The 17,201-nt window shown below is 36.6% G+C and overlaps 1 protein-coding gene across 3 annotated transcripts in view; it reads left to right on the top strand.

Moving 5' to 3' along the window:
- Pep (Protein on ecdysone puffs) overlaps positions 1-16,980 on the top strand; it is a 41,177-nt gene extending 24,197 nt beyond the window's left edge. For all 3 annotated transcript variants that reach the window (XM_065218698.1, XM_065218705.1, XM_065218714.1), the window contains 3 exons: positions 5,156-5,700; positions 5,771-6,445; positions 15,646-16,980. In XM_065218698.1, coding sequence (XP_065074770.1) covers positions 5,156-5,700; positions 5,771-6,445; positions 15,646-15,926 — 1,501 coding nt within the window. In that variant the 3' untranslated portion in view covers positions 15,927-16,980. The remainder of the gene's footprint in view (positions 1-5,155; positions 5,701-5,770; positions 6,446-15,645) is intronic.
- The last annotated feature ends 221 nt before the right edge of the window (positions 16,981-17,201 follow it).

Below are 17,201 nucleotides of genomic sequence, written 5' to 3' on the forward strand. Positions count from 1 at the left end.
AAACTTTTAGTGATTTCTCGGATTGCGATTATGGATTTTTCCAGAACAGAAGATATTTCATTCATCCGCTGATATATGAAAGATTCAAGTTTTTCAAGCAATTAAAATGCAACGTTTTTAAGTAGGGGAAATGACGGCTTCGGCATGACAGACTATTTTCGGCAACCCAAATTGAAACACTATTTTCACTGGATTTTCTTACGAAAACACTTCGCTGAATGCATGCAAACGATTCTTTATGCTTTCAGCTTCAATTTGACTATATTTTTACCACTGAGAAAAAGCAATCTAGCAGGGTTTTCTTGAAATGAAACACACGCACTACAAATTGTAGCTGATTTTGAGTTGCCGATAATAGAACAGCAGATTTACATGCAGTTCAAATGGAACGGTTGTCGAAGAAAAACTGGTTGCCGACAATACTCGCTCTCACTAGAGAAGATTGGAGCTTTGTAAAAGCGTTTCAAAACAGTTTTTAACAATTCTTTCGACTGAAATTGTTAGAGCAGCTGGCAGCAAAAGATTGTAAACAAACCAATACTGCATATGTGTGCGTTCCTTAGAGAAAAAGGCTATAGAAAGAAGGTCGCTGCTTAGGTTGCCGAGAATACGTAAACTCCCCTATGTTTCCTTCTTGCAGGGTGTTTCATTTTGAAAAAGTGATAATTTTTTTATAGGCCACCCTCGTAGATTTTGGAGTTTACGCAGTTTTTCATTCATGGATTTTGAAATTTAGGCGCTTTTTTACGTGGATTCCGGAAATTATGCGGTTTTTTTTACACAGATTTTGGAAATTACGTGGTTTCTTATACGCGATTTTTTTACGCTGATTTCGGAATTTACGCGGTTTTTTTACAAGCTTTGTTTTACGCGGCTCGCATCCCCCTCGTAAAAAGCGACTCCAGTGTAGTTTGAACTATAGATACTATACATTCCATTTATAAGAGGAGGCAAAGTAAAATGTAGCCAAACGAACTGTCAATTAGTGTAGCCAAACGAGCATGACGTCATCATGGTGTTGTTTGAGGGCTAAGTATTGTAATATTATGAGCACAAAACGCTTTCCACACTCCACATTACGATTTATTTCGCGGACAACGGAAGAAAGAAAGATAAAGCAAACTATTCCTCGGTTCATTGTTGCAAAGATTTGCTGTGCACTTCATTTTGAACTGTTACGCACGAAACAAAACAAAACTGGTTCATGGTTGCCAAAACAACTTTTTGTTCCTCCGCTTATCTATGGAATCTATAGTTTGAACCTGGGTACTGCGGACTCACTCAATATGCTTGTCACTTGGGAGCCAGTCAGAACTGTCAAACGGGAGTCAAACATTCAAAAGCAACAAACTCAGTTACTGTTCTTACCTCTCGCCAAGCATTGCAATCTCATAAAAATGATTCACACTTTTTCATAACTTATTATTAATTGTAAGTTCAAAGACAAAAACCAACAGGCTCAATGATGAAAGTATAAAAACCAGCATAGTTTTTATGACTCAGCTGTGTTTTCAATCACAGTAAAACATATTTTGGCGAAACATGTATTTAACCAAACTTTGATAGAGTCATGGGGGCTCGAGCACTCCTGGCTCAGAGCTTTTGGCGGGAATCAACTGAGAAAGAACAAAACAATTTTAAACTTGAACAAATTTTCAAGCAGTTTTCCATTGGCTTGCAAAATGAAATCGATTTACTCCGCAGTACTCAGGTTTGAACTACACATGCTATCATAGTTTGATACAGTCTCTTACTGCGATTACATAGCAATATTGAGTTTTGAATTGTCTCACGTAGTGAAACATTAACTATTGAAGTAAAGAGAGCTGCTTTTCGAAACATTTTAATGATTGCCTCCTTTGGTAGGACCAAAAAACCCTGACATTGGGTTGTGAATAGCTGCACTGTTCGAAAAATTCATGTAAATTTTCTGCGAGATATAGCGCACATAAAATAAACGCTAGATTTATCATAAATTTACGCGATATTTCGTGTGTTGCATAAATTAGCAATATTGTATACAAGCTTGTATTTCGCTGTTTATGCCAAGTATAGCTCAAAATTAAACGGAGGGAGTTAAAATTCAGATTTTTTTTATGTGTGGTGTCGTTTTCGATATCCTGTTATTCGTGCGATGAAACCTGTGGTGCAATATACTTTGAGACATTTTAGAAAACACATTTTAGGAACCCAAAGAATGTAATGACGAGAGATTTTTTCAATCTGACATGATGCATCGATAAAAACAGGGTTACATCAGAATAAATTGCACCAATGCACAGCGGTCCAGGATGAGAATTTAGCAGGAAAATAGTCCTAGAACTGTTGCTTTAATATTTAAACGTGTGCGACTTACCTTGAGAAGAGCTGGTCCGAAAGTGAGTGGAGAGTTGCCCGTATGTGTTTATGAAGCGTTGCCATGGAGACCTCCGTTTACCGGCTTGCGTTTACAGCACATAGCTTGCTGACTCGTTAAGTGTCAGGTTAAGACCGGCTTACACTAGCGCTAATATATCAAGACCAACAATTGAAATGGCCTCAACTCCATTTTGTAAACAAACCATGAAGGCCATTTTCTCGTGAACCGAAACCTACATTCGGAAACCTAAACCACAATCGGGTAGAGGAGAATTTTCCCTACCGGTTCATTCTGTTGTTTTGCCTTGGCGGACTTCGGTTCGCGAGAAAATGGCCTTACAAGGTTTGTTTACAAAATGGAGTTGATGCCTTTTCAATTTTTGGTCTTGATATTTCACACAAAACGTTTTGTGTCTTCGTTGAAGTTTTTGTTGCTTAAAAAGTCCCTTTTTTGGCGATTGTAATCCTTAATCAATTGTCCTCAAATTATTTTCCGTTCATAAAGTAACTTTCTTATGCCACATGATTTTCAGCAAAGCTGTAGATGAGTTAATTTCAAGTAACCTTGTTGAAGAAACATTTTTGTATCTCTAAGGCCGTTCGCAATGCTGAGTTTCAAAATTGTTTTAAACTACTCGTCAATTCTATAATTTGAAACTGTCAAAAATAAAACTGCAACATGATCAGCGCAACGCACAGTTCTAAAAGATGTTTGTAATCATCAAGTTCCATAAACTTTACTGTTCTCTATGAAATTCTCCGTTTTTATTTGTGAAGCTCTTGAAACATCTCTAACACATCCAAAGAAATTTGAAACAGAGTTCCATTCGTGTTTCAAACTCGCTCAGAAATAAAACAGAATAGTCGAGCAGTTGCAAATCTGGTGCAAAATAGTGCTCGAATAATGAAACTGCAACTCAGCATTGCGAGAGGTGCGTTTCTGTTCTAGTTTCAAATTGAAACAGTCCTTATAAAATACAACAGCATTGCGAACGGCCTAAGAGTTCTTATTTTATAGTAAGTTTTCAGAATTTAATTAAGCTGTACCATACAAATCTAATTTATCAGCACTAAATCTTTAGTTTCAAAATGTTTCGTGATTGTCGTTTTCAAGTGACTTTTAGAACTTTTTACCGAATAATGTCAATCGATATCTTTTAAAGATCACATGCAAAATACGCTCTTTTCAAATGTCAATTACTCAGCATGGAGAAAATACACACACATTTTCTAGTGTTCTAGAACACAACTTAAAGTACATTATTACAAAATTTGGAGATAATCAATATAATTTATAATTTTTATAAATTTAATTGAGTATAGCTTCATTATAAAAAGAGATACTAACAGACGTTTTTTATTTTCAAAAGTCTCTCGAAGAAGATTTTCACTACTTTGATGCAAGATCGTGTCCACAAACTCGTTGATCTTTTTGACTATGGCAATCACATCTGATGGTGCTTTGAATCGCTTCAGTTAGAAGTAAGTGAGTAAAGGGTTGTAAGTGTATTGAACAGTTTCGAGAGAACAAACAGGATTTTAATTTAAGCGCTCAATTTTGTCACGGATAACCCTTTGCAGCTGTTTCCATGTTTTGGGAAAAAATATATACTGGTTTAAGAACATATATCTAATTTGAGCATGAAAAGTAAAATGCATAGATAGGTATATTTAATTCAAAGTTTATTGCTTTTCACACTCACAGCATTTTTTTCATAAATTTTCTCTTGAGTTGATTGCACTGAAGTGCATTTTGTAAAAATTCAAACCCAGTTTTTTTTTTTTCAAAGCAACATTTCAGACTGCAAAATGGCAAAAAATCGTATATAAGGTAAACGCTTCTATAGTTGCGGTACGTTAGAAGCGTTAGGTTTCTTATAGTTGTGTATTGAATCTCCATGCACAACTATAGGAACCTAACGCTTCTAACGTACCGCAACTATAGGAGCGTTTCCCCTAAAACACAAAAAAGGTTAATGGCTAAATGGCAAAAAAAGGGGTGAATATTGAAATTTGCATTGTTAACGATATGATTTGCCATCACATACGATTTAACCTGTGATAATAAATTTAGTTTATATCAGTCGTACGAATAAACTATCTTGACTTAATTAGGGTGAAAAAAAATACTAGAAATAATCTTACAACATCCTTAGAAAATTTATCAAAATTGTAATTTTTTAAGAAGCTTTTGGTATATTATAAATATGTCTCCGAATCAATAGACGGAAATTCGTTGGCAAACATCAAATCGTCAGCTCAGCTATTTTCAGAACAAGTTTTAGAAGCATATAAACAAAATTAAAAATTAAAATTAAATATACAGAATTTAATGTGTGTCACTGTCTTATTAAAACAACCAATAATTATGATTCTGATGCATCATGTTTACGAATCGAAGTATAAAGATTTTTTTCGTATTCGAATAATGCTTTTGTAATTTTGAGAGATTTTTCTTCAATTTTTAAATGTCAAATTGTGTGCACCTCTGAATGTTTTCAAGTCCAACGTTTAAAATATTTTACATCTGTTTGAATATAACGTGGCGAGACATTCTGTTAAGTAATTTAAATGCTAAACATTTGAAAAACCGAAAACGTTTTAAATTTTATATCAGGATACAAATGCTCAACGGTATGGGAAACTCTCAATGGAATACTTCTGTTACTGTATATAAGCATCGTATTATTTTCCAATAAAAGCTGAAACCGATAAAAGATATACTAGTACAGTTTAAACCAGAACCGAGTAATTAATACGTTTCCTTCTTGTCTTACCCATTCCAACCACTAAACAGCAACAAGCAGCAGGGAGCAAATAAGAAAGGCAACTCAAGCAATGCTGGAAACAACAAGCAGTCGAAGACATCACCGTACGCCGACGTCTCGAATGAGTACCTGTATTGTCACATGTGCGACAAGCACATGTACGATGCGACCTCCTTCGAGAATCACATCACCGGTCGTACCCATCGGGTAATGAAGGAAAGCATCGAGGAGAGCTACCGCATGCGGGCCACTCTGCTCCGCCAGGAAGCTCGTATTGCCGAGCAGCTGAAGACGATCGAGATCGATCGGCTGAAGCGTATGGGCAAGGCCAAGAACTACTCCAAGATGCGCGAGTACTGTCCGATGTGCGAACTGTTCTTCTACGGGCACATCATTGCCCATCGTCGGTCCGACAAGCATCTGGATCTGAAGAAATTCTTGCACCCGAAGTGTGATGAATGCGAGCTGGAGTTCCACAACCGCACCGAGTATGATGACCATTTGCTGTCTGTGGTTCACATGAAGAATTGTAAGACAAAGCCAAGCAAACTTGACATCGAGAAGAAAGCAAAACGTGAGTTCATCAATTGGCCTGCTTGGTTTATGAGTCATATTTTACATGGTTATTTTTCTTGTACTTGCAGAATTGGTTATCTCCACTGCTAATGATGAATTGCTAGACATTCGTGAAGAAACGGCCCCGAAGAATAAGAAGAAGGAGAAAGATGCTGCCTCTTCGGCAGCGAAAAAAACCGAACAAACCAAACCCTCGGCCACTGTGACCGAGCCCGCTGAGAATGGCGAAGATGCCAAGCCGGACTCGGAAACAGCAGCCGAGAAGCCCAGCACGGAAGAGGGAGCTGCTGCGGCTGAATCCAAGGTCGACGAGGAAGTCCCAGAGGACGAACTCGTCAAGGATGAAGAAAGCGAGGATTGTATACTTGACTACAAGGTTGGTGATGAAATCGCTCCGGAAATCGACACCAAGCTGCCACGGTACAAGAAGAACCGTGCGCTCGGTGTGAGCCTGATTGGCAAGCTCGAGTGCCACGAGTGCCGCATCTGTTTCAAGTACTTCGATAACGAAGCCACCGGTGAAATTCACGCACGTACGCATTCTCACTACCGTGCGTTTATTCGCTTCCTGAACGAGAAGGCCCAAGAGGTGCGTATCGCTCAGAAGCGTGCCGCCGTCGCATTGGAGGAGGCTGAAACCGCCAAGAAGCAGAAGCTGGCTGCCGAGGAGAAGAAATCGGAGAACGGCGATGCTGAAAAGAAGGACTCCGAGCTGTACGACCCATCGGAGGCTACGGGTGAAGGTACGGATTAAGAATAATAATCGATTTTGTCCTTATCGCTTGCTAAATTTGTAGCTACATTTCTATACATTAAAAAGTTACACATTCAGCTTGTGTATGTATAAGTTAATCACAATATTATTAGAATGACATGAGATAACTATAAAGCGCTGCCCATAGTTTTGAAATGGATAATCTATCTTTGACATATTGAAAGAATTGGGCTCTGGGATTTACCTTTATGATGCAATCAATTAGTAACAAATGCAATTCTCATCAATCAGCTACCCTAAGTTCTCTCCGTTTCATTCCCTCTCACTAAAAGTTGAAGTATGCTACGTGTATCGACCGTGTACCAAGGTACGGATGTTGTACATGACCAAAAATGAATAATATAAGGAAAAGAACTCAATCTAGAGCAGAAAAATCACTACGAATGATTTCATTCATAGTCGGAGTCGAATGGAAACATCTTTGGAACTGTTTTATCAAACTTGACTTAATACCATGTATGGGCGTGGAATATGGGTGAAAAGATCTTAAATTTGGATAATGAATTTTTTTCATGGTTTTATTTTTGGTGTGAATTTTTTTCAGGCAAATAATTTGAAATAATTCACAATTAAAAATCCATAATAAAACAACAAACAAACAGAGATTACATTTCACATGCTGATCATCTCACTAATTTGACGGGTAACAGCAAAAAATGTTGTTGAAAATTGCTGGAAATATATGTGTTATACACTAGTGCTCCCCTATTTGGCCATGCGACTTACATAAATGTTCAAGATTAGTTTTCCTAATTTAACAATAAAATCAAGTGGAAGAACTTTTGATTTTCAGAAAATTTTGAGGTTTTAAGCCGTATTTACAGATCTAGTATACTTGCCCTACATCGAAACAGGTGCACATAGGTCATTCCATAAATTGTGTAATTAAGTTAAGATAACCCCACATCACTTCTTGCGTTAAGTATTATTTGTACGGGCCCAAAACGATTTTATGTCGAAAACTGGATAGATTGTCTATATTTAGGCGTATTCTCAACTACTTAGAAATAATGTGGGTGTTCACTATGCGCATCGCAAACATATGCACTATCGTAAAAATACCAGGGTCCATTGGAGTGTAATGGAAGTTTACTCATTTACGAGGGTGTATACGTTTGCTGTGCGCTTTGTAAGTACCCCTAATGCATATTGCGCATTATGTACCTCTTTTGACTTCTATGCAAACAATAATTGAACAGTAATTTTTAAGCTCAAGCTTGAAAATCAAGCTTCACTAATGAATTCCTGCTCTAGACAACATTGAGACGTTCAATATTTATGTTTTATGACCGGTGCGATTTGTTACTGTGTACTTATTTTTAGCGTAGGAGTCTAAATAGATTAAAAATCTCCAATAATTAATCCGACATTATCGTGGTAGGACCATAGAGGTAACTCTAAGACAATTAGGTCCCAGAGAAACGTGCTCAATTTTTTGGCTCAGCTCTGGTACTATCTTCAGTCCCAAGCTAGTCGAATCACCCCTCGAAATGGGGTACGTTAATCGATTTGCTTGAGACCAATAGGCTAGTCAAGTAGTGAGCCAATCTAAAATCGTTAGTTTCGCATTGATTGTTGGTAGGACTATTGTAGTGACCAGAGACGATGTTTTATAAGAGACGCGCAGAGAGAATAAAAGTAAATCTGGTTGCAGGCCAACAAAGTTTTTTTGTCTGCAAGGTTTGGCAACCCGCAATTTTGTGTTTACTTCGAGTGACTTTAAATTTGAGCGGATATCTTTTTAATCGTTTCAGTAGTATCGGTATTCAAAAGAAGTATTTGAATAATCATTTTTTTGACAACACTGAGTGAAACCAAATAGACTACATTGCAGGGGATATTTTACAGAGCGTTACGCAAAATTATGCAATCTGCGATTCATGCTTCCTACCCTGGGGACTGTTCATAAACTACGTAGACATTTTTTTTTGGGATTCTTGACCCCCCCTCCCCCTGCGTAGACAATTGTCCATACAAAAAAATAAAATTTGTATGGGCCGTGGATAATTGTCAACCCCCCCTAAACTGTCAAACCCAGTGATTCAAAACTTAACAGTTGATCAGCGGCTTTGTGATTTTTTAAACATATTTACTGTTTGACATTGATGTAAATATAAAAAAAATAATCTCAAAAGATTTTAATTGTGTTTTATTTGTATTCCAAAAGTCAAAGAGTATCCAATTGCACTTTTCATACGCAAACTTATTTATAATTATTTAAATCTCAATACTCCTCACGCTTTCCTCGTGAAGCGCTCGTATTTATTTACATTGCTCGATTGGAACCGCGTTTGACGGTTCGATTGGAACTTTTGGCTTCAGTCTTCGCGCGTCTCTTATTAAACATCGCCTCTGGGAGGGACATGTTCAATGCGACCCTGTAAGACCCTACGAAATAATAACATAAACAGTTGAGTTGCTAAGGAGAACCCCGTTGCTTCTATCGGTACTGTTGATTTACGGCCTACTAGGTATCAGTTTTCACACTGGTGACCCATCACAAATGATGTTTGCTGTGTATTCGACATGGTGATTAAATTATCGAGTGTCGTATAAAAAAATACTGGACATTGGGGAAATGGCTCTAATGTTGATTCATGGACCTAGGATTGGGCCCATCGCTAAAAACCTGTTATTTATCAATTTTATCTAGATGAACTGCGTCATTGGGACGGTACTAATTGATATTTTTGGTCGCTATTGAAAATTTTGTCGATTGCTGAATTTATGAATGGGCCCTAATAGGCCGACATTATATCCATTCTGAACAAAGAATTGTCATTTAAAAAGTAATGCATACATTTAGATACTATTAGTCGGTACTGACATTAATACCCCGAACACGATGCCTAAGGTAAAATGCGTAAAAGCAAATTGGCAATGTTTGAAAAATCATTGTTCAGAAATTTATCGATACAATTTAAATCTATTGATATCGAATAAATCTTTAAAAAGTGTAGTTTAAAATGGCCCCAAAACAGTAAATAACTATCCATTAAATTTGTCAATAAATGGCTGAGCTATGATTTTTCAAACATTGCAAGTTTGCCGTTGCACATTTTACCGGAGGCATCGTGTTCGGAGTGTTGAAAAGAATGAGCATCAATGAAATTTTCTGTAGTATTCAGGATTTTTATTCAAAATGCACCAATTGACCAGTTTCTGTTTGGGAGTTATATGGGTTATCATCGATTTTCAAGGTATATTTTTTAAATCATTTTGCACTAAATATTTGACAACTATGTTCGGTTCGCCCGTGTATTAGGGTAGTTCAAAATATACATTAATCCTCACCCAGCTCAATGGATTCCAAAACAGTTTCTGATCATCCTCCCACACTTTCAGCTCATTTGGTTGCGATCTCATACACCGAGGAAACAGTATACATACTTTATGGCTAAACAAAAGCCACTGGGAAATCCCTGAGTACCATCAAAAGTATTTAATTGATGTTCAGACAAAGAATGATTCTGTGCGCTCTTGCAAAAATCCATGTGCGGAAACATGAAAACAATGTTTGATTTTCCTCAGTGTACTGCAATGAACCTTTGAATTTAATATGAAAATTACTTTTTGTTCAACTCACTTCACTATGCAACAAAGTTTTTCAGAATTTTTGAATCATTTGATGACCGATATTTTGTACATATAAGTTACAAGAAAAAGTTTGATAAAACCTTATATAAAATTAAAATAAGGAATGTTAAAGGAATATTTTATGTTTTTTTTTTATATACACTAAAATTTTTGCATTTTGCGCATTTCACCTACTACTTGAAAGCTTCATCAATCAAAACTCACTAAAAATAAAAATAAAATTACACCAAATTATATACGAAATTTCTAAGAAAACTTATCAAGATTCAAGTACTCTAATTTACGTATAATTAGCGAAAGTACCACTTGAAGATCGACGTACTTTTTCATTGTTCACTTGTTCACTAAGAAAGTAGGGGAAATGGCCCTAATATTGGCCTATGGATCTAACATTGGGCCCATCGCTAAAAATCTGCGATTGACCAATTTTATCTAGATGAACGCGTCATTGGGACGGTACTAACGAATATTTTTGGTTGCTATTGAAAATTTAGTCGATTGCTGAATTTATGTATGGGCCCAAATTAGGGACACTTAGGCCGACATTACATACATTTCCCCTAAGTATACAAATCAAAACCATGAATTCTATAACTCTTTAGTAAAACATCCCAAAAGCTTGGAAGCCGTCATAATATATAATTAAAAGAAGGGATAAAGTAGAATACTTTAAAAAATTAATGAGTGTTTCCACTTAATTCCACTACAATATTTGCATTTTGACAGATACGTATTTCGCCTGAGAGATGCCATTTTTTTTTATTCAGAGAGTCACCATCAGAGTGAGCGCACACGAATCATGTAATCACTAGTTGTGACTCTCTGAAAACGAAAATGATAGGTTTTATGAGTCAAACACGTACTTCACAAACTCTTCTTGTAACTTACTCAAAATATCATTATGACATTCCCAAGTAACAATTTCCAGTTGAAGAAACGCTTTCGGTTTGATTTTGTTCAGCTGCATGTTGAATAATAATTGCACAATGTGTTCACCACAACTTTTATAAAACCCTTGTTTACACTGGTTTGGAGAACCTATACAACTGCAACACAAAGGTGTTGTCTAACGTATTCAGTAAAACGTTTACCCAAAATCAATTTCTTGTTGAAGAAACGCTTCCATTGTGATTTGATTCAACTGCATGCTGAATAATAACTGCACAATTTGTTTATTACAACTTCTGTAAAACTCTTGTTTACACTGGTTTGGAGAACCTGTTCAACTACAGCATTATATGTATACGCGGTATAGGAGTAGAAGCAACTTTTGTACAACGTTTATAGATACATATTTAAAGTCAAGCTTTATTGTTTTGGTGAAAGCTCTTATACAACGTTTGTAGACACTTCCTGACAGCTGCTTTGAAATTTAGTAGAGAGGAAACCTGAGAGGCGTTTGTTACACTCTTTTATGACTCCTAAATATTAATTGAACAGCAAGCGGTGAAAAGCGTTTATAACACTTTTCAATGACTCCTTAACAACCGGATAGAAGCAACTTTTATACAACGTTTATAGATACATATTTAAACTCAAGCTTTATTATTTTGGAGAAAGGTCGTATACAACGTTTGTAGATACTTCTTGACAGCAGCTTTGAAATTTAGTAGAGAGTAAACCTGAGAGGCGTTTGTTGCACTCTTTTATGACTCCTAAATAATCATTGTACAGCAAGCGGTGAAAAGCGTTTATAGCACTTTTTAATGACTCCTTAATAACCGTTGTGTAAGTACTCACAATATTCACAGATTAAAATTAGTTTAACAATTGTCGTGGTACGCCAAAATAATTGCTTGTACAGTTTTTATTAATTTAATTTATTTGTGCACATTGAAAAAATATGTAATTATGCCATAATTCACATTCTGTGATCATGGAGGAAGTAGCAACAGGCATCTGTTTAATCTTTGCCTGATATTCTTTCAATTAATCTCTCTAATCATTAATTGAGAGAATTTATCTAGAAATGTTATCGTTGATAATATGATATATGTCTTAAATTAATGTTTGCATTTATTAATATAACACCTATATATAATTTACCTCTACTCCACCGAGGGTTTCTCGAAGCAAGATTCGAACTCATGATCCCGGATTGCCAGCCGCTTCTGTTTCCATCTGCTCTATTCTTGAATACATATTTTGATCATATGAGAGAAGTATATGAAGCTCATCTTGAGTGACTTCTCTTGCAGTCGAATAATCATTGCCCTATGGTCATATAAACATGCCTATCACTTGTGCTATTTTTAGCAACAAAATTGTGGTTGGTGGTTGGTCGAACGTAAACAATAATTTAAGAGTGCTCCAAGCAGCTTTTGAAGCTTTTAACCAAATGGCAATACAACTACATTCTTGTTCAACTCTGGAAGCTATTATTCAACGTTTGATCAACTCAGGTGTTGTATAAGAGTTCCCAATGGTTTGTTTTGATGCGTTTATTCCACATCCTATATGGCTCCTGTCAAACAGTTTTACCGAACGTAAACAATCATTTAAGAGTGCTCCAAGCAGTTTTTGAAGCTTTTAACCAAAAGGCAATACAGCTACATTCTTGTTCAACTCTGGAAGCTATTATTCAATGTTTGATCAACTCAGGTGTTGTATAAGAGCTCCCAATGGTTTGTTTTGATGCGTTTATTCCACATCCTATATGGCTCCTGTCAAACAGTTAAACCGAACGTAAACAATCATTTAAGAGTGCTCCAAGCAGCTTTTGAAGCTTCTAACCAAAAAGGCAATACAACTACATTCTTGTTCAACTCTGGAAGCTATTATTCAATGTTTGATCAACTCAGGTGTTTTATAAGAGCTCTCAATTGTTTGTTGGGTTATGAGTGAGTAGAAGCAACCCTTACCACATACTAGTGTTTCACCATTACACAATGTTGATTAACGGTTAGGTTCCATTAATATTTGGTATTAGGAAACGTTGAAGCTTAGGAAATTTCCTATAATAAGTACAGATCGCAAGTTTATTCGAAGATCATGATGGTGAAAGGCTAGGTTGAGGAGAACAAAAAGGTCACTTCAAAGGGACAGTGTAGTATGGGATTGTAACCAAGTGATCTCAAGTTTTTAGAGAATGATTAGGATCTGACTCAGAATCGCTGGGTGGCACAATATCGATATTTTGAAAATGGGTGGTGCAAAGTGATTTTTTTAAATGTTGGCAGCACTGGAATAATCGATTAATTGGTTGGCAGCAAGCGCTGACAAACTGCATTTTGCGTAAAGCCCAATCCTGACTTTTCCATTACTTGTTTACGTTCGTATATTTATGAAAGAGATGGGAAAACCATAATGAACAATTTTTTTATGTAAAAGTTTAGAGACATGGAAAAAAATTTCACTATCCCTAAATAAATATAATGGCTAGGGGTGACCTTGAATATATTTTTCATATTAGTGGACTGCAATACTTGCATTCGTTTCTTCATACTGGGAGAATAAAAATTGGGTCGATTTGACAGCTCGTAAATGGTTGGATTCCGAGTTCGGTGTCCGCATCACCCAGTTTTGAGTATAGATACTATAGATTCCATAGATAAGCGGAGGCAAAGTATAATGTAGCCAAACGAACTGTCAGTTAGTGTAGCCAACGAGCATGACGTCTTCATGGTGTTATTAGAGGGAGTAGTATTGTAATATCATGAGCACAAGACGCTTTCCACACTCCACATTCCGATTTATTTCGCGGAAAACGGAAGAAGGAAAGATAAAGCAAACTATTCCTCGATTCATTGTTGCAAAGATTTGCTTTGCACTTCATTTTGAACTTTTACGTGCGAAACAAAACAAAACTGCACAACGAAGAGCTCTATGATGGCATGAACTTTTTTCACGGATGCCAGTAAGATCATTTATTTTTCATGGTTGCCAAAACAACTTTTTGTGCCTCCGTTTATCTATGGAATCCATAGTATCGATAGTTTTGAGCCACCCTAACGTGTATGCATTTTTATCTTTAGTCTTAGATTGCATACTTCTAGGCTTTATCTGCAGGCGACAATGGACCCAACCCGCGGGCAACTTGACAACTCCAGTATATTGCCAGTGTACCCCGACAATTTGGTGCTCGTGGTTCAGTCAAACTAACAAATATCAGAATTGTCTTCTGAATGAGTCGAATGCGGAAATGATGTGCTTTATTTACTGCAAGTTTAAAATTCATCTTACATAATCAGCTTATGAAACTTATTTGATTATTTCGTGTAGCCGCGAATGTCTTTGAGCAGTACACAACCAAAAGCTTAAACATATGATTTGTAAAACGAAAATATGTGTTTGTTATCGAATTAGTCGAAACAAATGAGAGTTGCGCGAGGATACTTTCGGTGTTTTCGAGGCTATTGTCGTCGATGATGAACAAAGATGGAAAGGTTTTGCAGCAAGTAAGAGCGTATTAATAATACGCAGCTTGTACTGCAAAATGAAATATTTAAGATACTATCTTAAAGGAGTACAACCAACCGGTGGAAACTAACTATTTTAAAGTGGCTCACTACTTGACTAGCCTATTGGTCCCAAGCAAATCGATTAACGTACCCCATTCTAGTCGAAATTCTAGTACTACACAATGTTTGTTTTGATTCGCTATGAAAGTTTGACAGATAAAATGAGGGGTTAGTGGATTTTCCTATGTTTCGAGGGGTGAATCGATTAGCTTGGGACCGAAGATAGTACCAGAGCTGAGCCAAAAAGTTGAGCACGTTTCTTCGGGACCTACTAGTCTTAGAGTTACCTCTATGGTACAACGTTGTACTTTGTATGTCTGTCGAAGGCCTAAAATGCATTCAAACTGCAGCCTCTCAAACCAAGAGAAACACGGGAAATAAACACTTTTTATTCATACGACCCACGGCAAGCCTTCATCGCACAACTCTCTCATGTAAGAAAACGTAAGCAAATGTCAAACACCCCTTTTTCCTCTAAAAGCTTATTGGCTTTATTGGCTCTAATTATTGAATGGCTCTCTGTAAATACTCTAAAGGGGATGGGCCAGGCGTCCATGCATCTCACGGTAAAGGTTACGAGTTTAAATCTCATCCCCGGACAAGCCAGCAACAGGGTCACGTATGACCTAAAATGTGTCAAAGTAACTATAACACACAAAAATCGAGCTAAACATGTATTAAGCTCAGTGAAACTTAAATTATGATTTCGAATGCACACATTTATATCCATATAAACTGGTCGGGGAAAACGTGAGCCCATATTCAATCGACATCAAGTAATGTATGGGATAAATAAGATCAGGGTTGCTTCCACTCACTTGCTATAAAAAAAAATGTTTTTCGGAATTCTGGAATCATTAACTTTTATAATTATATCATAAAACCTGATTGTAACTTACAAGTACTAATTATCATTAAAACCTTATCATTCCATAATCCTGAAAAACAATTTTGTATAGCAAGTGAGTGGAAGCTACCCTGAATAAGATAAATATTTTAACGCAGTGGCAGATTTATATTTCCAACGTAGATTTTAAACTAAAAATAGTTGATTTAGCTAATCTTTACTTAAACATCCACATGTATCCATTTATCTTTTTGAATCAACTAGAATCCGCTGATGCCAGCATGGCCGACGATAGCAAGAGCGAGGAGGCTAACGGTAACAGTGAATCTCAGGCGGAGCCGATGGAGACGGAGAACGCCGAAGCGAATAAGGGCGACGGGTCCGCTGCTGCGGACGACAAATCCACCGCCTCTTCCGGTGAGACAAGCAAGGCTGACGATGCCTCCAAGGAGGAAGACAAACCGGAGAAGGAGGAACAGAAGACACCCGCCAAGAGCCGACGGGGACGCGCTGGACGTTCCGGACGCTATGGCGGACGCTACTAAAAACATAAAAAAAAAGTTTAAACTCAGATTCATCACAATTTTCAGCTTTTGAAAACTGATCTAAAGGAAAGCTTGTTTGTGCAGAATCAACAGTTTTCAGACAAGTTTTAACTACTGCAACTGATATAACACAAATCCACAAGACACTTTCAAATATTCTTCTACTTTTTATTCTATCAAACTCTACTATTTCATGATAAAGATCGTAATGATGCAAGACAAATACAGCAAGTGAACCTTTTTATTGATTTTATCAGTCTACATCGATTGTGTTTCTTTGTGTTTCATTTATATTTTTATCAATTTTTGTATAGATAGGGTGAAGCACCCAAAATGCGTACTACCTATTGTCCGCAATATGTTTAACATAATTTCATTAACAAGCTGTAACGCAAAGTATGGAGGAAATGATTATGCATAAATAAATATAGAAATCCAAGGAAAAATGTTCGTTAAAAATCTGCAAAAAATAATCACCACATTCAGAAAAAAAAACAATATTTCTAGTAAATGTGCACTCGAATGCTTCTGTGTCGTATAGGCTTTCTACTAACAAGCGCGCACGCACAACAGAAAAGGTTCGTGCAAAAATTTAATGCAAATGAAGCAAATGATTCAATATGTCCTCGATACCCCAGGAAGACGGGTGCACATTCTTACGTATTTATTAGTATTTTATGGGTAATTGTGTACACTGTCTACGCTGATCTGCCAGCTAGACACAAAGCAAACATATTTAATGAAACATGAAGTATAATATATTCTCTGAAATGTAAGCAAAACAAAACAAGTTTAAAACTAAATCACTAAATTCTCGGTATCGTTAAGTAATCTACCTAAAATAACAAAAAAAAAAACAAGAAACATGTAATTGTATTTCACCAAAAAATGTAGTAGCATTGTTGTGAGGAGAGTTGAAACCTCTGCAGTAAAAAAAATTGCTTCTCTTTGTGTAGTTACAGCAAAACCACTTAAAAATATTGTGCATCAAATCTAATGAGTTTCCTCTGCAAAGTTCTAACAGGCATGAATTAATTTTGTATCTTTGGATAAACGAGCAACCAGGCGGACCACGTAGCAAGACGAATTCAGAACACTCTCGATCCATACTAGCTTCAGAAGAAACTTATCCTGGGTGCCACCAAGTATTGTGAAATGGAATAAAAAATCATTCGGTCTGCTGTAGCCTGCTGGAGCTGAATTAGCTGAAACGCTGCATGCCATTCTCGATGAACATTTCAAATGGTCCTATCTGCTTTGATCGATTCTCTTCAT

The sequence above is a fragment of the Ochlerotatus camptorhynchus genome, unplaced genomic scaffold (assembly GCF_037179485.1).
Source record: "Ochlerotatus camptorhynchus isolate MF236.1 unplaced genomic scaffold, CSIRO-AGI_Acam_v1.1 ptg000008l, whole genome shotgun sequence".
NCBI classification, from domain to species: Eukaryota; Metazoa; Arthropoda; class Insecta; order Diptera; family Culicidae; genus Ochlerotatus; species Ochlerotatus camptorhynchus.